Raw genomic sequence first — 23,080 nt, 5'->3', positions numbered from 1 at the left:
GCACATGAGCATGTTAAACGGGCTGAATAGTCCCTGACGAAGGACTCTGCTTGGCCCAGCTCTTCCCCAAATTGTCTAACCAAGGAAGCTCCTTTTTACCATTAATGCCAGGAACATCTCAGTATCTTGAAGGACAAAGCTAGTGAAATTCCTTTCTGGGAAAGGGAAGTCTAAGGAGTGATGGACGGCCATCTTAAGTAGTCCCCAGGGGACTCTGGCAGGAAGGAGGCTCTGGCTGGGGAGGGGCGGCTGGGAGCCCCGTTCTCATGTGCTGGTGTCTCGGGGCATGGCTGGCTCAGTTCTGCAGCTCTGCTGCCTGGCATGGATGCGTCACAATAGCGAGGTCACCTTCTTGCTTTGGGTAATTTCCCTCAGAGGCAAGACAGATCCATTTTTAACAGCTCTTCATTTCAGCAGAGAATGTCCTCCTGCCTCTGATGGGGGCTGGGGACCGAGACGGGAAGGGAAGCTTTGTTCTTCTGACCAGTGCTGACAGTTTAATTAAACCCAGCTTGAGACAGGGTCGATAGGGTCAGGCATTCTTCAACAGGGCTCCTGTGAATCTCACATCCACGCCTCTCCAACCACCAGGGCCCTGTTAATGAGTTATGGTGGTCCTTACAGCAGGGATATAAATAAGGGGAAATAAATGCCCTGGGCTGCCCTTAATCACCCACCCCCAGCCCTTCCAGGCCCAGCAGAGACACAAAAGGTCAATCTTGTCGGGACACATATTGGTTTCAGGGCTAAAAGGAAGCCCAGAGGAACTGGGTTTCCAGAAGTAGCTTCTGGATGACGAGGGGATCAGCAAGAGCAGAGCTGCATGGCAGCAGAGATCCTCCCCAGATCGGAGGCCAAGGAGGCAGCATGCGTGGTGGGCGGAGACCCTGCTCCCCACTTGAACCTGGTGAAGACTGAGTTTTGCTGCTGTAAGAAGCAATCAGGTTTCCAGCATATCCCTCTAACCCTCAGCTTGACACCTGTGTATGTCCATGAAAATAACATCTCCACATCCTCTGAGGGTTCACTGTCAGGTGATGGAGCTGACCTCCAAACCCAGGTAACCCGCCGGCAGGAGATATAGGTCCAGCCAGTGCAGCACCTGCCCCCACCCGCTCCAACCTGCTGATAGGTCAGAGGGTGGCAGGCTGCTCTCAAAGAGCATTGATGATAGACCTGTCACCTCCCAAGAGGCAGGGCCACACTCATCCATCTTACATAGACATCACTCCAAGGGTTCACAGTACCCAACACAGAGCCTGGCCCACAGGAGGCCCTCAGGAACTGTTGGATCAGTGGGTGGGTGAGTAGCAGATGGAAGGTGAGCAGGAGTGAATACAGGGGTGGAGGAAGGTGGGGAGGAGTTGGGGGATAGAAGGGTGTCTGGGTTTATAGGTGGGTTGGTAGATGCGTACGTCAGGGGGAGGGGGAGAGTTGATGGGTGGGGGTGTGAGAGAGGATGGATAGGCAGGTGGTGAGTGGGTGGGGAGTGCTGGATGGGAGAATGGATGGGAGGGGATGGGGGATGGAGGGATGGGTCAGGAGTAGGGAGAGAGATGGGTGGGTTGACTGATTAGTTGGTAGATGGTGGGAGGGTAGATGGGAGGTAAAGGGCAGTGGTTGATAACTAGGTGGATGGACAGATAGGTGGATGGGTGGAGGAGGTGGGTGGGTGAGGCAGGTGAGGGGTGGTATGTAAGGATGAGCTTTACTGTCAGACAGACTGAGGTTCACATTTGGCTTAGCCCCTTGGGTGTGTCACAAACCCGCTGAGCTTGCATTTCTTTATCTGTAAAATTCAGAAAGTGCTGACCTCGTAGAGATGTTCTGATGATGAAATCAGGTATATTTGAAAGCTGCTCAGCATGAGCCTGGCACACAACAACCTTCCATTCTTTCTAACCGTTACTGTGATGATTGCAGTCCCTGAGACCTTTCATGAGGCCCTGGGAGAGCGAGGCAGTGAAGGATGTCATGGGGCAGGTTCACTTCTGCAGTGGGGTGGGGGAAGGGGGTGTGCTGTCTTCTGAAGAGGTGTGAGTGCTGCTGTGCAGAAACTCCAGCCCACCCTCAATGGGGGCATCCCTGAGGAAGTATAGAATACATCTGTAATTTCAGGGTACCAAGAAATGCCTCCAGGGCAGCATCACCTACTCGCTCCACGTTTGCTCTCCCCGGCCTGCTCAGGAAAGTGCCCAAGAGGACAGAAAGCATATCTCCCACATCCTCAGCCGGGGCACTGACTGTGCCAAGGCCACGGCCCTCCTGCCCACCACACGCCAGCCTCCCTCAACAGCCTCCTCAGGGTGTCTCTGCAGGGGCACCTAAGCCCCTCGAGAAAAAAAAAAAAACTCTGTTGGGGGAAGGTCCCTGCAAATTGAGGGGATGGTTGTGAGTTAAGAGTGGTGAGGTTGAGTTGGCACAAGTGACAGGGGAAGCCAACATCAATATGGGACACAGGTCCAGGTGCAGGTCACGCCGGGGCTGCACCACCCTCCAAAGTAGCCCTGATGTGGACTCATCTGACATTTCCTGGGCACCTCCCACGTGCCACAGTGTTCATGTCTGACACAAGAGTGTCACAGCTCTCTTTAACCTTCACATCAGCCCCATGAGGCAGCCAGCCCTTACTATCTGTATCTCATAGAAGAGCAAACAGGCTCGGTTAAAGGAAGCGCTGCAACATCGTATCACAAGCATTTGCTTCACCTCAGACAACAGAGGCTTTTCACTTCTTATTTGAAACTGGGAGGTTTCCTACCGTAAACATAACACATGCTTCTTAGAGAACATCTGGGCCACAGAAGAGAAAAAAGCCACCCACAGACAATCCCTGTTGGCATTTTCCAGGTATGTTTTCATGCATTATTTAGAGTGATTTATCAAGTGGTCATATTGTCAATGCAGTTTGGAATCCTGGCTTTTGATATCAAACACATTTATCTGCATTACTTGACATCTTTCATAAAGGCCATTTTTGATGACTGTATAAATATTCCATCAAGTAGATACATCATCATTTACTTCATCATGCCCCCAATGTTGGACATATATGTTATTTCCATATTCTTTTCATTATTCTATATTTCAATATTCTAAATAATACAGTAACAAACATGTCTGTGCTCATGTTTTATTATTTCTTTAAGGCAGATCCCCAAATATGAGATTCCTAGGTCAAGGTTTAAGACCATTTTCAGGCTCTTCAGGGCCCCTAGAAGGCCTGGTGTCTAATTCCAACCCTATCATCAAGCTGCTCTGTGGTCCAAGGCAAATCACCTCTCTAAGCCATAGATCCTGCATAAGAAAGAAATGGACAGACTAACCCCACAGCAGGGGAAATATTAGTGCAGAGTAACCCCTAACAGGATTTTAACTTCTGGAGGCCACACAGACAAAATCAACCGAAATGTGGGCTGCGCCACCACCTACAGACTTGGTGACCACGCCTTACCCAGCACATTTGGTCTCTCTCAAACCTATTTTCATGCTGATTTAGCATAACAGCCTGTGCATGAAAGTCCATAATTTGCTCCAGATGGGAAAAATTAGTAACAGATCCCTCCAAAGCAAAGGGGAGGTCAACAAATGAGAGACCAGGAATGCCAGGCACTGCCTTCTAAGGGAATAGGTCCCACCTCCAGCTCCTGAGATAGGGTGGGCACCATAGTGTCGCTGCACCAGCGGATCCCACAATCCCTGCCAACAGCTCACTGGCCTGGTGTGACCTCTTGATCTAAGATGGGCCAGATTCTCTCTCCCAGAAACCCAGAGTTGGAGCCTGAGACACTGTGTGGATCTGAGCTCCAAGGTCACAGGAAGTAGGAGGCAAATTGGCACCATGGCTGACCTGGGTCATGATGGAACCGAGATGCTGCTGATGAGCCCAGAACACTGGTTTGCAGGGAAGAGCAGGACAATAAGGCAGATATTCAGAAATAACTAGAAATGGCCCTCACATCTCAGTGAGGGTCCCCGGGAAGGCCAGCTGGATCTCACCTCCTGCCAGCTGTGCCCCTACAAAACCCCACCTCCACCTTTACCATCACCAGCTGGCAGGGTATTCTGTTTCTGGAACCAAGCGTGCCGAGTACTCCTTGGCCAGACCAACTGGGGGAGTTAGCAGAGATACTTTAGAATGCCAGGTGCTCAGGTCAATAGAATGGGGCAGGGCGGATGCATACACAGTAGTATTAGAATATTAACAAGTAGATCTTTAAACACTTGCTCCTGAATCCTTCCCTATAACCATCTCCAAGGTGAAGAACCCAGACACCAGGTAATCCCAGACACCAGGGACGAAAAACCAGATGAATAAGGTTTGTTGAATCATTTCCCCCAGACAGTGCCCATTTTGAGATGTGACCTGGTGGCCACCAAATGCCTTGGCCTCAGTGCAAACTAAGCAGGGCGCACTGCCTGGGAGTCCTCCCAGAGCCCTGCAGGAGTCCTCTCGGTTTGCATGCCTTGTTTGCAGATGAAGTTAAGAAATGTCAAGGGGAAAGCTAAAGAAAAGTCTGCCTTCACCCAAATCCTGCTATGCTCCTGGATGAGAAATGTTTCCTGCTAAGAGTAAAGGACCTGATGCCTGGAAAGAAAAGACAGTAAGTGTTAGGGAGAAGTTCTGGCTCTAGAGCCTAGAAACACCCCCAAAGGGCCACCAAGACTTCCACTGCCCTTCTGGAAGTCCCTCTGTTGGCTGCCAACCAGCCCCTTCCCGAAAGCAGCTGGCCTGAGACCACTGCAATGAGGACACCCAATGTGTCTAGAGGCCTCTGCCTCCCAGCCTCATAGGGTGCCAAGAGCAGGTGTCACATAGACTACTGTCCTCTGCAATGGCTTTTTGCTCCTTGATTTAATCTTCTCGTGCCAGCCATTGGTTATAGAATCTGGCTATTTAATACTCATTAAAATATAGGTGTCCTTTCCTCTAGGACTCCTGTAAAATATGAAACCACGAAGAGGGCGGGGCTAGGAGTCAGAGGGCTTCATCCTGACTCTTGGGAAGTCACTCCCTCTTTCCAACCTGTCTCACTGGCAGTAACACTGGGAGACATTGCTTGCCTCATGGCCACATGTGTCAGACAAGACATCAAGCACAGGAGCACCTGCTTCACCGAGGGGCTATTTGCTCACCCTGAGTTATCAGGAGCATGATGGATGAACATCCACTGAGGGCCAGCTGCAGGCTTGGTTATGTTACATGCACAGTCCCAGTTCAGACTCCTACTAGCCCTACCATGTATGGGTAAGAGAAATGGGCTCTGAGCAATTAAACTACCCAAAGTTATGCCTTGAAAAGCCCAGGACAACCTGGCCCTTGACTTTCTGCTTCCCAGGCCACCTTCCATTTCAGCGGGGATCCAAGTTTCCCAGACACAGACCAAGGAGGCAGCCAAGTTGTCACTTTCCTCAGGAAGGAACACAGGGGTGTGCAAGGTACCAATGTCCCTAGAGAAGGGTGGACTCAAATAAAGGAGAGAGGGAGTCCCCTGCAGAGCTATCCTTTACCCCTAAGGGCTGGTGGAAGGTTATGACAAAAGAAGTCAGCTCCCCCCTAAAAATGAATATGGCTGGAGATGATCTCAATTAAAGGGCTGGAAGTTGGTGGATTCAGATTCACATGATGGGTCTTGGAGATTTTAAAATCAATGAGGGAGAGCGAAAGTAGGCACCCAGAGCTTGATGGCAACAGTAGAGTATACATATGCCTTGATCCCTACAACGTGAAGGGCAACGAATCACTATCAGAAAGAGAAGGGACCCAGGTAGGCAAATCATGCTAGGAGGGCAAGGGCAAAAGCTTGAAAGGTTAAGGGGACTTAGGAGGGGAAAGAATTGCAGAATTGAGACCCAGAGAAAAGACATTCAAGACAAATTTTTGCAGAAAGGCAGAGCTGTGATAACACTTGCAAGTCAGCAGAGAAAGGACAGCAAAGAGAAAACAGGAGCTGCTGGGGCCAAGGCAGGGCAAGGCCAGATGCTTGCACGTGGCCAGCAAGAGCATGGACCACATAGACCAGTGCATGACCGACAGGTTCAACAGACATTACCATGGAGGCACCTGCTGGGAATAATCTTCTGCCTTTCACAATCAAGTAGGGAAAAATTAAGCACCCACTGTGTATGCCTGGCACATAATGGATTGGCCAACCTATCAGTTAGAGGAAACCTGGAGGAGAAGGCCCAACTCAAGCCCAAGGGTGGTGGCAAAGACCAGCAACAGAGATCATCACTAAGGGTCACTGTGGAGTGGTCTCCAGGCCAGGAGGAGGAAGCAACAGGAAGTGACCAGAAAGACCATTCCAACAGACTAAAAATTAGAGTTCCATTGTAAAGACAAAAGCTTAGCCAGGCATGGTGGCTCACACCTGTAATCCCAGCACTTTGGAAGGCTGAGGCTGGTGGATCGCTTGAGCCTAGGAGTTTAAGACCAGCCTGGGCAACATGGCAAAACCTCATCTCTAAAAAAATCAAAAAATTACTACGCGGGAGGCTGAGGCAGGAGAATGGCGTGAACCCCGGGGGGGCGGAACCTGCAGTGAGCTGAGATCGCGCCACTGCAGTCCAGCCTGGGTGAAAGAGCAAGACTCCTTCTCAAAAAAAAAAAAAATTAAAAAATTAGCCAGGCGTGGTAGTGCATACCTGTAGTCCCAACTACTCTGGAGGCTGAGGTGGGAAGATCACTTGAGCCCAGAAGATTGAGGCTGCAGTGAGCCAAGATCGTGCCACTGTATTCGGCCTGGGTGACAGAGCAACATCTTGTCTCAAAAATAAATAAATAAAAGTTTGAAGGTAAGATCAACAACAAATTCTGGAGATCACTGGGCTTAGAGAGAGATCTAGAAATCATGGCAGAGGCAGAAAGAACTAGCTGTGTTTAATCAGAGGAGACAAAATCAATCCCCAGACTCTAGGAGCCCATGGTCAGACCCCTTAGCACTCAGGTAACCCTAGGTTGCCACTCCCACCCAACCCACAACCCTCAGTCTTACCTACATTGCTTATTACCCCTTTCTCCACTTAGGTGCTGTCCCATAAGCTCCTTCAGGGATGAACCAGTAGTGCCATGCCAGGCATGCAGAAGGCCGGCCAGTGTTCTTAAGGTTATTAATGACAACAATTAACGGAACTAAAAAACATCCCAACTCAAAATTCAAAAACCTGACAGCTCTTCAAAAACTAGGTAGTTATAGAAAGCAAAGCTAAGAAAAATATAAGTTACTGGAGAGCAGATTTAGGGCCCAAAGTTAAAATTGTCCTAATTTACTTATTTGTCCAGTGATAGAGCTGATTGTCTCCAGAGGTGGTGAGCTCCCCATCACTAGAGGTAGCCAAGCAAAGACTGTGGGACCATATGCTAAGGAGCTGCAGAAGAGATTCCTTAGATAATCTCAAAGGTCTTGTCCAACCCAATTCCCATAAAATGAAATATATGGTAGAAAAATTACAGACACGTGGCAAATCATGGTGCAGCAGAATTAGCAACTATCCTTCAAACTTGAAAGAAGTACACTGACAGTAAATAAAAATATGATCTTATACCACAGTTAATAACCTTACAGGCCTCATGACCCTAAAAGGTAGAAAGGGCTGAAAATAGAAATAGGTTCAAGAAGGGCTTAGTTGAATGAATAAATATTCAGCTCCAGGCAGATTACCAAAGGCGCAGTGAGAAATGGGTAAGAATGAGCCCCTGTAAAGGCTGGCATCACCGTCCACAAGCACGCCTGCCTGCAGAACACCCTTGTACCCACACCGTCAGCGGCAGCTCACAAATCTGGATGAACTGCGGGTTCTTCCAAGTGCTTGCCATGGAGAAATACCCTGCACAGCACCTTCCTACAGAAAGGGCCTGGCCTTTGATGCCCTGGACCATTCCTGCCAGGGGAGGAGCACAGGGTCAGGGTCATGGGAACATCCAGGCCCCACTGACCAAACACTGTGCCTCCCACAGGGTGAGAGACAAAACCACAGGGAGAACTTTCTGGCCACAGAGCGTCACTCACAGTCTTGACAAAGCCTGGTTGTTCTGGAACAGCAGTTCCGGTAACATGTGCAGCTGGTTTCGGTTCAGTCGCCTATAAAAGAGAAGAAGAATTGAAAATCACCTAGACGGCCAGGAAATCCAGAGGACTTCTCAGAAAACACCAGATGGATTCAGAGGCAGAAGGTCCAGCATTCAAATCCTAACAGGGTCCATGTGGCATCCCAGGGAAATTACCTTCTCTGGGCCCCAGTTCGTCTGTAAAGTGGAAATTCCACCACCCAGCACGAGGGGAGGATAAGAACAGAGTGTCTGTGGAAGCCCCTCACCAGCATCTCTCCTTCCACTATTTCTTCCCATAGCCATCATCATCATCACTTCACATGTGCAAGCCCTGTGTGGTTTCTAAGGCACTGATTCCAATGCTATCTCCCTTTGTGAGTTGGAAACCTGACTACACTTGAAATGGGAGACATACCCTAATGGCCACACAGCCCTGATTTCACCCACATTTGGCTCAACAGAGGTTTCACTTTCTTTTTATTGTTTGCTTTGGGTCTTTTTTCAAAATGAAAATAGCAGCTGGGCGCAGTGGCTCATAACTGTAATCCCAGCACTTTGGGAGGCCGAGGCAGGCGGATCACCTGAAGCCAGGAGTTCGAGGCCAGCCTGGCCAACACGGTGAAACCCCGTCTCTACTAAAAATACAAAAATTAGCTGGGCGTGGTGGCGGGCGCCTGTAATCCCAGCTACTCGGGAGGCTGAGGCAGGAGAATCGCTTGAACTCAGGAGACAGAGGTTGCAGTGAGCCAAGATTGCGCCACTGCACTCCAGCCTGGGCGACAGAGCAAAACTGTCTCAAATAAAAAAAAAATGAAAATGGCTTTATTGATTATTTTTATCATTAATAAAAATGCATGCTCAGCCAGGCATGATGGCATGCACCTGTAATCCCAGCAACTCAGGAAGCTGAGGTGGGAGAATCACTTGAACCAGGGAGGTGGAGGGTGCAGTAAGCTGAGATCACACCACTGCACTCCGGCCTGAGCAACAGCGTGAGACTCTTGTCTCAAAAAAAAAAACAAAAAAAAACAAAAACAAAACAAAACAAAAAAAACATGTCAAATGGCTCCTGCCTATAATCCCAACACTTGGGGAGGCTGAATGAGAGGATTGCTTGAGGCCAGGAGCTTCAGATTGGCCTGGGTAACAAAGAGAAATAACAAAGAGAAACCTCATCTCTACAAAAAATACAAAAAAATTAGCTGGGCATGGTAGCCCAGGCCTGTAGCCCCAGGGGTGTCTGAGGGGTCTTAGAACCAATCCCCCATGGATACCAAGGAACAACTGTATGATAAACCATCTCAGCCAAAAGCTTTCTTCCAGAGGGAAGGGGAAAACATTAATTCCATGTAGCCAGCAGTAATTGGTCTGTGGTTACCTCCTAGAAGGTCATCCTTCATCTAATATGTGAGAAAAGCCATTGCCACCACATTGGGCACCGCCATGTTCCCCATGGTACAGACAAGTAAATCAACTTTTGGAGACCCACTGGAAGTTTACTTTTAAGGGCAGGCTCCTAGGGAAACACTTCATTGCCTTGGGGGGGGTGGGGAAACATCAATACAATCCTTAAAGCAACAGGAGTAGACATCAGATAGCTCCAAATTCTTTACCCTTGGTCCAGTAAATTAATCCTGTATTTACACTGCCTGATAACCACTGGTTTTGTTTTGTTTTCCCCCAAGACTTTCTCATTTTTCTGGCTTCCACTTCTGAAAATTATTTAGGAGGAAAAAGGGATTCAATGCCTAGTTTAAAATGGAAAATTAAAGGACACTAAGGAAGCGACTCCACATGGCGAGCGACATGAAGGTTACTGAGAATGATAACAGTAGTCGTGGCCACCATCATAATCAGCCCTTACTGTGTGCCAGACATGGGGCAAAGGCATTAGAGGCACGAGCTCATCACAGGTGGGAAAGCAGAGTGGAAAGGTGGGCCTCTTTCTCTTGAAAGTGACAACAGCACTTTGCATTCGTGCACTCACCCTCCCGACTCCCAGCAAACACCCCCAACAAAGGTTTCCTGCCACCACTTCGCCACGTGGCTTGGCTCTTCATAGGTGCCCAAGATAGGTTTGCTGACTTTGTTGAGTTGCCTATCTTTGAAAGATGAGAGAATAGGGGTACCAAGAGGTAAGTGACTCGCCCAAGCCATTACTGAATGGTAGATATGGGATCCTGAAGTTTGCCTTTCTCTACTCCCCATCCTGGCTGCTCCCATGGTACGATCCTGGCCATGGTACGGTGCCAGGCCGGCTCCCAGGGTGACTGGGCGAAATCCACTCCTCTCCACCTGCAGACCCACTGAGGCCACAATGTCCTGATCCCTCTTGGCCAGCTCAACTGCACACTGCTGCATCTACACTGGAGTTTACAACTGCTCACAAGAACCAGTTATGTCCACTCCCAAACCTGTTTATGCCAGAGGCACTTGTCATTCTAACTCTATAATTTAATTACCTATTACATAAATGAATGAAATGCTAGTGGAAAAAGAGTCATCTCTGTGAAAACTAAGTGGAATGCTTTAGAAAGATTCGATGAAAGGAAAGCTGCTAATTAAAGGGCTGTTGAATTAAGTAAAAGACGATGGCAGAGGGGGGTGGGTGTCATTTTAAAAATCAGGAACACTCCCCCAGATTGCTCCCAAGGCCCTTCGGAAAATCTCACTCCACCTTCCAGAAACCAAAACCAAAAATCATAAACAAGGTATATGTGTGTGGTTTAGGTGAGGCAAACAACACAAAGAACTCCATCGTTTCACACCAAAGAGAAAGACTTTGGCCAAAAAAAAGAGGAGGGGTCAGTAAATGCACATTTATATGTTTTAACATAAAATGAAATGTCTAAGGTATGTGTGGGGTGTTGTTGTTGTTGTTGTTGTTGTTGTTGTTGTTTTTGAGACAGAGACTAGCTCTGTAGCCCAGGCTGGACTGCAGCAGCGTGATCTCGGCTCACCGCAACCTCCGCCTCCCGGGTTCAAGTGATTCTCCTGCCTGAGCCTCTGGAGTAGCTGGGATTACGGGCACGTATCACTGTGCCTGGCTAATTTTTGTATTTTTAGTAGAGGCAGGGTTTCACCGTGGTGGCCAGGCTGGTCTCGAACTCCTGACCTCGAGTGATCCACCCCCGCCCCTTGGCCTCCCAAAGTGCTGGGATTACAGGCATGAGCCACCTTGCCTGGCTGTGGCTTTTAGTGACTCTGTGTGGTTTTTAGTGACTCTGCACTTTAATCACCTTTTATGATTAACTGATGCACCATTGGTCTCCAACAACTCAGGGGGCGGCCATTGAACTGACCACTCAGGAAGGTGCCTGCAGGGCTGAAGTCGCCACTCACCCACTGGAGTCATGTCTCAACCCCCTAGACCCTTTCCCTCCACCCATCCTTCCCAGCACCAGAGGTGGAGCCAGGTTGGGTCAGGTCCAAATCAGCCCCTCATAGCCAGGTCATTAACATGTATTTTATTCTAAGTCTTTTAAAGAAAACAAATGCAGCATTCGACATCTGGTCTAGCTGTGGGCTTCTTACCATTTCGTTTTAGGCTCGGATGAGGAGCACAAAAGAAAGATTGCCTTGCTTTCTTCCAGGCTGTAGGAGGGCAACGAGGCAATCATATTCTTTTCCTTTTATTTAATATCTTATTTTCTTTAATATAAAAATGAAAGAGCCGGGCATGGTGGCTCAGGCCTATAATCCCAGTACTTTGGGAGGCCAAGGCGGGCGGATCACCTGAGGTCAGGAGTTCAAGACCAGCCTGCCAACACGGTGAAACCCAGTCTCTACTAAAAATACAAAAAATTAGTTGGGTGTGGTGGCTGGCGCCTGTAATCCCAGCTACTCAGAAGGCTGAGGTGGGAGAATCGCTTGAACCCAAGAGGCAGAGATTGCAGTGAGTCCAGATCATGCCATTGCACTCCAGCCTGGGCAACAAGAGTGAAACTCCATCTCAAAAAAAGAAAGGTGAGGTATCAGGTCATCTTCATTAAGAGCTCAGACTTTGAGGCAAAATGATCCAGGTTCTAATCCCCTCTTCTGTACAACTGGGGACAAATGACTTAATCTCTGTGTACCTCTCTTTCTTATCTGTGAAATACCACTTACAGCAGTGTTGTTTTAAGGATTAAATGAGATAATATAAGGCAAAGAGCTTCCCCAGGTGCCTGGCATAGAGCGGTGGTAGCTATAATCATAATAATAAACTTGTCATAAGAAAATCCATTAAAAGAGAAAAACACAAAGAATAAAAATAAAGTTATCTATAATCCACCACTCACTATAATGAGAGTCAGTGGTTCCAGTTGTCTTCTTCCTCCTGTATTCTATCCACATGCAAATTGTTTTAGTAATACTATTGTCAGTTTTTATCTTTTCCATTTAACACTGTATTGTGAGCACATTCGCATGGCCTTAACTGTTCTTCAGAAATGTGATTTTATTTCTTATGTATCCACTAGAAGGGGTTTCCAATTTTTTTCTATTTAAATAATGTGCAATGGCTGGGCACGGTGGCTCACGCCTGTAATCCTAGCACTTTAGGAGGCCAAGGCAGGTGGATCACCTGAGGTCAGGGGTTCAAGATCAGCCTGGCCAACATGGTGAAACCCCATCTCTACTAAAAATACAAAAACAATTAGCCGGGCGTGGTGGCGTGCACCTGTAGTCCCAGCTACTCGGGAGGCTGAGGCAGGGGAATCACTTGAACCCAGGAGGTGGAGATTGCAGTGAGCCGAGATCATGCCACTGCTCTCCAGCCTGGTAGACATAGCAAGACTTGGTCTTAAAAATAAATAAATAATAAAGTGCAATTAATATTCTGATATATGATTTTTAGCCATGTCTCTGATTATTTCCTTCAAATAAAAAGGACTTTCTGGTTCAAAGAGCATGAACTTTAGGACTCTTAACACCTACAGCCAAACCACTTTCAGAAGGACGAGATCGGCGACCACCGTGAATATGAGTGCCCATCCCCCACCTCACCCCACCATGTTTCTTTTTTTCATCGTTGCCAAACTGAAATGCAAAAATTGATCAAGACCCATTTTCAAACTTAAAAGCCCTATTCAGCAACAAACCATGTGAATCAGGACAGGCCTCCACCTTCCCATTTCTGTACTGTGGCCCTGTGCACCTAAGACACCAATCCCCCAGGGCTTCCCTGATGGGTCCCCTTGGCACACCACGGCTTTTTTAAGGACACACAAATCAATGGACAGTGGTTATGTCAGGATGAGATGACAGGAAGAAATTTCACTTCCTCTGTATTATTATGTAAATTTTTTGCCATCCCGTATTTTCAGGGAAAAACAACAGGGACAGTTGCATGGAGAATGTGGGGTGGGGACCCACTCCAGGTTTCTCTGTGACCATGCCTTGTGACCACTTTCACAGCTGCAGCTGCTCCTGGCTCCATCCACTGGTGGAGGCAGGCTGGGCATGGGGTCCCCTCCCCTGAGTGCCCCTCATCCCTGGCAGCAGCTTGGCCTGCCAGTTCCCTCTCATGCCAGCCCCCCGCCCTCCTGGCCCGCACCCTGCCAGGACTCACAGCCGCTCCAGCTCCTTCATGTCATCAAAAGCCCCACGTTCCACTGCTCCAATCTGGTTCTCCATCAGCTGCCTGGGGAAGCAAAGAGACAAGGACAGCTACAGGGTGTGGGACAAGGGCTGCTAGAAACAGCTGGCATGACGGAGGGGCAGAGGCAACCTCTGCCAGGGCAGCATTAGCAAGGGAGTAAGACAGGAGCCATGCCCGAGCCTCACATAGGCCTATGCCTGGCCTGAGCGGACCCAACTTCCTTACACCTTTGCAAATTCCCTGACATGGGCTCCTCAGGGCTCCCAGCATCTTACCTCACCACAAAATGCACTTGCAACCCCCTGACCCTGTGAAGCTGCCTGCCAGGGCAGAAGTCCACAGGGCACCCGAGCACCATGTCTCCGCTCCAATCAGGCTCCAGGGAGCCAGGCCCAGCAGCAGGCAGCACAGGCTGGCTTGAGCTGCTGGCGCACGTGCCCTGGCCTCTTTGGGCCCTGAAGGCACGTGTCCAAGGGACAGAACAGGGGGGACCGGCCAGTATCAGGGAGAGGGGAGCCTGTACCAACTAGGCAGAGCCCACACAGGCAGCAACGCACTCTACAATTGGCAGACAACACCCTCTCTCCCTGTACCCCCACCCTGCCTGGCCCCATCTGCTGAAGAAAAGAGTGGGGTGCCCACGCCAACTGAACCACCTGGCTCTGTGGGACTCTGCGTCCCCTTGCCGCCAACGTGCCCTGAAACCCAGAGCATCTGGCTGGTGGGGCAGCATTTTTCACCAACAGATTGACTGTTGCATGATAACTTTTGAGATAGTCAAGTGTGTTTTTCCCCCTGCATCTGTCCCTCTCCACCCGCAAGCAAGTGGCTTGCGTGCCCCTGCATGGGCCTCAGATGATGTTGGGGGCAGGGCAGGGGGGGAACCGCCACCAGACACTTCTCTTTCTCTGCTTTGTTTCCAAAAGCCTGAAGTGTGAGAGGCTCCCGCTGGAGGCCTGGGGGCAGAGGGGAGGGGAATCCCGGGAGACAGCATGGGCTTCCCCAGACTCAGAAAGGACACACCCAGAGCCTGGGAAGGGGCAGAGGTCGGGGGGTTCTGGAGCAGATCCGTGCCCAGCGGCTTGTCAGCTCTGACCTCAGAGACGATTGGTCATGAGGCCCCTGCTCCTCCAAAGACCCTCAGAACTACAGAGGCGGGAGTTCTGAAAGAACTGAGGTCCTAGGACCCCTGCAGTACCCTGAGAGCACAGGGCGACGGACCTTATGATGAGTTAAGACTCAAGACTCAACATCACCCCACCCGACAATCCTCAGGACGTCTTGCTAAGACTGACTCCACAGTAGAGGGGCCCAGCCAGCCCACCACCCTACCACCCACAGCCAGGGCCCCGCCCAGGACCGCCGTGGCATTGCCGGGAGGGAGGGTGGGGAGGGAGCACCCCATACTCACAGCACCCGCAGCTGCTTGAGCCCCGCAAAGTCATTCTTATGGATCCGAGTGATGTTGTTGCCATTGAGTTCCCTGGAGGAAGAAGGAGAGAAGGAAGCAGTGTGAGCCCCCAGGCCAGGGCCCTGCTCCAGGTGCCCTCCCCACCAGGATCAGCCAGTCATCTTATCAGCGGGGCTGGGGGCTTCTGTGAGTTGAGTCTGTGTCAAGACCCGGCAAGCTGGGCCCTCTTTGCAGCTGACATCCAACCCACTGGAACCGCAGGGCACAGGGCGCATCACTGGGAGTGCTGTGGAAACCAAAAATGTGGTTTCTGCCCACTGATGCAGCTCAGTCTAGTTGGAGAGACGAGACATTCACCCAGGGAAGAATCTGGAAACTAGTCAAGAAGAGAGGCTATTCAGGTAGAATCCTCGCTGAGCCTCAGTTTCCTTATCCATAAAATGGGGATGACAACTGTGTCTACCTTATAGGGTTAGCACAGGGTATAAGCAAGTAAAGGGCATAGCCTGCACTCGCAAAGGGCTCCATGGGGACACCAGTGTTATCATCTGGTGGCACTGGCTCCTGCAAGCTGTCCATATTCTAAGCAGGAGAGAGCAGGGAGGGCCGTGCAATTTTAAAGGACTGAGGAAGCGAGACTCAAGCTGAGGCCCAAAGACAAGGAAGAACTGCACACGACAGGGAGCGAGCAGATGTGCCCCGAGGACCACACTGCATCAGGCCTAGAGTAGCTGAGGGGTGAAGGGGGCAGCAGACAGATGGAGAGTTGGAAGCTGTCAGAAGCAGGGCTGAGGGAAGGCAGGCTCAGATCACAGAAGGCCAGAGAGAGCAAGCAGAGGAGAAACCGAGGGCCAGCGGAGACTCTGGGTCAGGGGGATGGGGGGCCTGCCAGGAGGCCAGTCCTGCAGCAGTGAGCAGGAGGGCAGGCCAGGAAGTGAGGCCACCCCACCATCTGGGTCCTGGGGCCAGGCCTACAGCTCCTCCTCTCACCCCATGCTAGGCTGCCTGGCCCCTCCTTCCTTCCAAGGCCACCTTGGACCCACCTGAGGACCCATCCAGCCTCGCTCAGCCTCACCAAGGCAGGCCATTCCTGAAGGGAGGCTCCCCCCACCCCAGAAAGTTCCCCCACTGAGCCCCACACAGCAGAACCTCCCTCAGGCCTCACTCCAGCTGTCCCCTCTGCCATCTGTCTCCTTGGGGCAGCTCCCCACTTGCCTCCTCCTCTTCCTCAACACTGTCATGCTCACACATGCACACACACACACGCCCCATGTTCATCTGCAGCCCAGTCTTCTCACTTGGCCAGCTTTAGTCAAAAGTTCTGGGTATGGCCAAGAGCTCAACCCAAGTCCAAGCTACTTTCAGAAACAAAGTCCCTGTCCTCCAGCTGTTTAGAAAGTGTTTGGTCTGGCCTGGTGCGGTGGCTCACACCTGTAATCCCAGGACTTTGGGAGGCTGAGGCAGGTGGATCACCTGAGGTCAGGAGTTCAAGACCAGCCTGGCCAACATGTTGAAACTCCGTCTCTACTAAAAATACAAAAAAATTAGTCAGACATGGTGGCAGGCGCCTGTAATCCCAGCTACTCGGGAGGCTGAGGCAGGAGAACTGCTTGAACCCGGGAGGTGGAGGTTGAAGTGAGCCAGGACCATGCCATCGCACTCCAGCCTGGGCAACAAGAATGAAACTCTGTTTCCAAAAAAAAAAAAAAAAAAAGAAAAGAGAGAGAGAGAGAGAAAGAAAGAAAGAAAGAGAAAGAAGAAAGAAAGAAAGAAAGAAAGAAAGAAAGAAAGAAAGAAAGAAAGAAAGAAAGAAAGAAAGGAAGAAAGGAAGGAAGGAAGGAAGGAAGGAAGGGCTTGGTCTGGGTGATGTTCTAGGGTTGCTTCCACTAAGATCAACAACACATGGATTCCTTTTCTGCATCATCCAGGAACTGGGCATTATGCACACCCTCACACAATGCAAAAAAGTAGTAACTGTGCTCATCTTACAGATGAGAGTGGCTCTAAGAGGCTAGGTGCCTTCCCAAGGTCAGCTGCTGGTAATTGACAGAACAGGAATCTGAACCCATGGCCATCTGATCCGTGGGCCCAGGCTTTTTCTACCAGGTCAGGCTGTCTCAACATTCAACGCATCCTCTCGCTGTCTGTCCCGTGGGCCTGGCTCCTGATCCTCAGAAGCAGCTGCACAAACTCATTCCCTGCTCCTCATCGCTTTCCTAACAGGATCTCTGAGAGGGGCCTGAGGCCTTTCCAAGTTAACACAAGCCACTGGTGAGAGTCCCTGACCAAGCTGCCTCCCCACCCTAAATGCTGCAAGGACACCCTCTCCAAATGAGATGGCTCTGCTTCATGTAAAGGTAATTTTTCAATGAACTAAATATTATTTCCCGAAACAGCCACTCTGAGCCTCAGTGTGTTGCACCCCAACCTTCTCCCTCTGCACCCCAGCCTTTCTTCAAACACTGAGAATGTCATCATGAAGCCCTTTAAAAGTGGTTCTCTTCCCGAGCAGGGCTGGTTTTCTTTGGGCTGAAATGTTTATCCCCAAACCTAAAACCACGAGGCATTTTTGGTTGTTGTTTTTCTATTATAAAAATATGTCAGCATTGATTATAAGAGGAAAAATCTTAAACAAGTTAAATGGACGTTAGTAGAGCATTGCTTGGTTGAATTCAGCACATCTGCGAAACCAAATACCATGCGGCCATTTAAAATGGTACAGATCTGTTTGTCTTGACAACAAAAGTTGTGCATGACACAGAACATGGGAAAAGGTCACAAGACAACCCTTTTCTAAGAACCTGCTTGATATGGTTTGGCTGTGTACCCACCCAAATCTCACCTTGAATTGTAGCTCCCATAATCCCCATGTGTCATGGGAGGGACACGGTGGGAGGTAATTGAATCATCTGGGTAGGTCCTTCCCATGCTGTTCTCATGATAGTGAATAAGTCTCATGAGATCTGATGGTTTTAAAAAGGGCAGTTCTCCTGCACTTCTCCTTGCTCTCGCCATATGAAGAAGGATGTGTTTGCTTCCCCTTCCGCCATGATTGTAAGTTTCCTGAGGCCTCCCCAGCCCTGTGGAACTGTGAGTCAATTAAACCTCTTTCCTTTATTAATTACCCAGTCTCCGGTATGTCTTTGTTAGCAGTGTGAGAACGGACTAATAAACTGCTTATGTAGAAACTCACAAACACACATACATGAATATGAGCTGGGGGGTGTGTGCCACATAATAATGGCTGTCACCACTAAGTGGTAGGACTCAAGGTGACCTTATTTATTATACTTTTTTGCAGTGTTTTCATTTTTTAAAAGACATCTATGTTTTTATAAACCAACATAATATCCAACATATAATATCCATAATACCCAACATATAAATAAAATTATTGCATTTAAAAATAAGAGTACTATGCACATTGCTGAATATTTTTCAATTTCCCAAAAAATAAAGAAAAAAATGAAAGTCATACATAATCCCATCACTAAGAAATAACTCCTATTAATGTTCTGAAATATTTGCCCTCAAACCTGTTTTTGTTGGAAATGATTTTTACATAGTTAAGATAATTCAACAAATGTTTACAGAAGACTTACTATGTGCAAAGCATTTTGCAAGGTTCTGAAGATAAGAGGATGAATGAGACATAAATGTTACCCCCTCTTTCTACAACGTCATACACTGTGTGTTCTCCACTTAAGATTCCGATTGGCCATAAAGTGTCCCTTCATTTGGATATACCAAGTTACTGGACCACTCCCTCCCTGATTCCCTGTGACTGGAATCCCTGGGCTGTTTAGATATTGTCCGATTATAAACAATATTGCATAAAGCTTGATGAGCATTTGGAAGGAATACATTCCTGTAAATGGAATTACTTGGTCAAAGTCATGAAAAATCTGATGAATTTTACATATCATTCATCACTCATTCCTTTTCATGGCAACTAAAGCAATTGACTATGATAATTATTCCCATTTCACAGATGGCAAAACTGAGGCAAAGACAAACACTGACTTACCCGAACAAGGCAAGACCCAAAATGGAACTCAAAAATCCCTGAGAATGGAATTCCCACTAAGGCGGGGCAGAGGTGGAGACGACATTTTGATGACACCCCACATTAGCACACCTCTCTTCTAGACGACATTCCGATGACACCCCACATTAGCACACCCTTTTGTACCAGCCCCCATAGTGCAGGTGCGGAGGTGCATTCCTTAGTCCCACCCCTCCTCCTCACTTCCTACACCCCACTCCACACAAGACCGAAGACAAGCAGGGAGAAAAAGACAATGGCGCAGACAGCAAGGCAGGCACAGCCTCTCCCTTGGGGGCCCTGCTTCTGGACAAGAATGTCAAAAGAGGCCCAAGCCCACCCCAGCCTGCCGCCATCAGCCTTGCTCTCTAACGCAGAGCTTAATGCCTCCTCTCAGGGGACAGCCCCTCACCCCAGCCCGCAGCCTGCAAGCCCTCACTAAGCTCCCAGGTCTGAGGGCTGCTGCCTAAGGAGGTATTGTTGCCACTTAGGCTGAGAAAGTGACCTCCTCTGGGTAGCCCACCCTCTCTCCCACCAGGATCAAGTTCACAACCTAAGCCAGTCACTTCCCCTTAGCAGAGGCTGCTAGAATAAGGCAAGGAGTACATTTTTCTGCTGCATCTGATTCCTCCAACGGGAGGTCCTCAATGTTGCCACGGAGCCCCCTCCCCCAGCAAGCTGCCGGGGGAGACTGGAAGACGCTGCTAGGACCTTAAGCCCAGGGCAGCCAGGGAAGCCGGTGGAGTCGGCCCACCCGGGCAGGTCCCAGCCTCGAGTGTCAGGAAGATCCCAAGATCCAGAGCCCACCTGGGCTCCCTGAGGTTTTGCCACTAGAGCCCACACCCACCACTTCTTCCTGGGCACCAACTGTGTGCAGGCTCCGGGCCTGACCCTAAGCATGCTTCATCTCATTTCACTCTCATTTCACAACCTATAAAGGGAGTCATATGCTCTCCAACTTGCTGAGGAGGAAACTGAGGCATGGATGCATGAAGCAACTTGCATGGTGCCACACAGCTAATAAGTGGTGGGGCGGGATCAGACCCCAGCCAGTGTGATTCCACGTTCTGTCTCCTACGTCACAAGTCCTCATGTTGCTGGACCCTCCCTCGGTCCCCTCATCCATGCCCTCACCTCGGAGTGGCCATGCCTTGGACAGAGCTGAAGAACATAACTTGAGGGCTTTGGAGAGGACACAGCTGCACAGGGGCTCCGTAATAAAACAATGCGCTCTGCCTACATAACAATATCAGGGGCTCCGTAATAAAACAATGTGCTCTGCCTACACAACAATATCAGGGGCTCCCCCGCCAGGCTGAGTTAAGTGTTCTTAGTCGCCAGCAGTGTGGGCTCTGGAGCCAGACCATCCGGCTTCAAATTCCTGCTCCACCGTTACACTGGCTGTGTGATCTTGGGCATGTAAGTTAGCTTTTCTATGCCTCAGTTTCCCCATTTATAAAATGAGGATGATGGTAAGACCCACCTCTTGGAAATGCGGTGAGGTTTAAATGTCTTGATATTTCTAAAACACCAAGAATAATGCCCAGCACACAATTCATGCTCTCTACAGCAGTATTACCTGCTGCGATTATCTTTACTACTGCCACTGTTGTGATTTTCCTCTAGGACCATGGCTCTGCCAGGAGGTGGTGTCCTCTGGCTCAGCTCCAGCCGGTGCTGGACTGGCAGGGCCAAGCTGAACTGGGAGGAGTCAGAGACTTACTTCCCTGCAGGACCCAGGAAGCTGAAGACCAGGGAAGACGCCCTAAGAGGGTTCTCCCTCTTCCAAAAGTCATGAGTTTACACCTATCCCTCTCCCCAAGGAGGAAAAAATTCTCCAGTGGCAAATGGCCCTGATTTCCCTCCATTCCTGTGTGGTCCTAGCCTGAAAGGAAAACCTCGGTGGCAAAAGATTTTGGAGAAAATCCTCCGAAGCAAAGTTACCAAGGGAAAAACAAAAACACACAAGGATGTCTTGAATCCTCTCAGGAAACAAGAATTTGATCCCCAGTCTCTGGGTGTTTGTGAGGAACCAAAAGAAACCCTGGGATTTCCTGGGGCTGCAGGAATAAACTCCCTGGGCCCCTCGCAGGCTGTTCTGGGGGCTCCTGGAGCCAGCTTCGCAATTTCTCACCCTGGAGCTCCAGCCACTCCTGTTCCCTCAGGGACTAGAACGTTCCTTCCTCATCACAGCCTGCGGTGGATGGAGAGGCTCACCCTTCCTGAAGGGTCTCAAAAGAAAGAAAGAAAGAAAGAAAGAAACCACGCACGCTGTCACCGAATAAGACAAGCTTACCTGGGAAATGTACACCCAGCTCTTTGCTTTGAAATCTTACCCTGGCCAAGGCTGCGGCGCTGAGAGTCTGCAGAGTCAGACGGGGAAAACGGAGGAAAGAAAGAACTTATCTCCCCAGCCACTGCCCAGACAGCAGTAAAGGAGCCCACAGAGGCCTAACACCCCAATCTGCAGGGTGGCCCGGGTGCATTTCCCCCATCCCACCTGCCAGCGGCAACACCCGCCCCACGCCTCTATCCTCAAGCCTGAGCCCTGCAGCGACGCCTCACAGGCTCCCCACATTCACCTTGGCCCCCCTCCAATCTGCTCTCCAAGCCACAGCCAGAGTGGTCTTTTCAAGAGGCAAATCTGATCATGTCACTCCCCACTTAAAGCCTTCAATGGATCTCTCCATTGCTCTTGGAATCAAGACAAAAATCTTACTGACCGGGCACGGTGGCTCATGCCTGTAATCCCAGGACTTTGAGAGGCTGAGGCAAGTGGATCACCTGAGGTCAGGAGTTCGAGACCAGCCTGGCCAACATGGCGAAACCCATCTCTACTAAAAATACAAAAATTAGCCAGGCGTGGTGGCAGGTGCCTGGAATCCCAGCCACTTGGGAGGCTGAGGCAGGAAAATCGCTTGAACCCAGGAGGCGGAGGTTGCAGTGAGCCGAGATAGTGCCAGTGCACTCCAGCCTGGGTGACAGGGCAAAACTCCATCTCGAAAAAAAAAAAAAAATCTCCTTACCATGAACTACAAGTTCCCGAGTGGCCTGCTCTGTGCCCACCAACCCAGCCTGCCCCATGCTCCTTCTGACTTGCTACTCCATCTGCCTAGAATGCTCCTTCCTTCCTCTTTGCCTACAAACTCCAATTGGCAAACCTTCCTATCACAGGCCCACAGAGCGCCCCAACCCTCTCCTCTGTAGCACAAATCAGAGCCAATTTATATTGCTTTTTTTTTGAGACAGAGTCTCGCTCTGTCACCCAGGCCAGAGTGCAGTGGTGCAATCTCAGCTCACTGCAATCACTGCAACCTCCACCTCCCGGGTTCAAGCTATTCTCGTGCCTCAGTCTCCCAAGTAGCTGGGATTACAGGCACCCACCACTATAACCAGTTAAATTTTTTTGCATTTTTAGTAGAGGCAGGGTTTCACCATGTTGGCCAGGCTGGTCTCCAACTCCTGACCTCAAGTGATCCAACTGCCTCTGTCTCCCAAAGTGCTGGGATTACAAGCGTGAGCCACCTCCCCAGCCAGAGCCAATTTATATTGATTTGGGGGATTCCTTGACTGATGTCCCAGCCTCCACATGAGATTAGAAGCTCCCTGGGGACACAGACTGTGTTTTCTCACTATTGTACCCCCAGGGTGCAACACAGAACATGGCACATGATAGATGTTTCAATAAGGATTTCTTGAATGCAGGAAAGAATCTGCATTAAAATTGACTTTTAAATAGCATTAGTTGAGTGGGTTTTCCATGTTTCTTTGTTTCCCTACTCCAAAAATAAAAACACACACATATTAAGAAATGCTCTCCCCAGCCAAGCGTGGTTGCTCACTCCTATAATCCCAGTGCTTTGGGAGGCCAAGTGGGGAGAATTGCTTGAGGTCATCCTGGGCAACATAGCAAGACCCCATCTCAACAAAGAAAATTTTATTTTAATTAAGCAGGCTTGGTAATCTCAGCTCCTTGGGAGGCTGAGGTGGGAG

At 49.6% G+C, this 23,080-nt stretch overlaps 1 protein-coding gene across 2 annotated transcripts in view; it reads right to left on the bottom strand.

Moving 5' to 3' along the window:
* SLIT1 (slit guidance ligand 1) overlaps positions 1-23,080 on the bottom strand; it is a 188,355-nt gene that overhangs the window by 152,091 nt on the left and 13,184 nt on the right. For both annotated transcript variants that reach the window (XM_003255278.3, XM_030808989.1), the window contains exons 2-4: positions 15,043-15,114; positions 13,602-13,673; positions 8,010-8,081 (exon numbers count right to left, since the gene is read on the bottom strand). In XM_003255278.3, coding sequence (XP_003255326.2) covers positions 8,010-8,081; positions 13,602-13,673; positions 15,043-15,114 — 216 coding nt within the window. The remainder of the gene's footprint in view (positions 1-8,009; positions 8,082-13,601; positions 13,674-15,042; positions 15,115-23,080) is intronic.

This window comes from Nomascus leucogenys, chromosome 3 (assembly GCF_006542625.1).
Source record: "Nomascus leucogenys isolate Asia chromosome 3, Asia_NLE_v1, whole genome shotgun sequence".
NCBI lineage: Eukaryota > Metazoa > Chordata > Mammalia > Primates > Hylobatidae > Nomascus > Nomascus leucogenys.
This window is presented reverse-complemented; position numbering and strand designations above follow the sequence as displayed.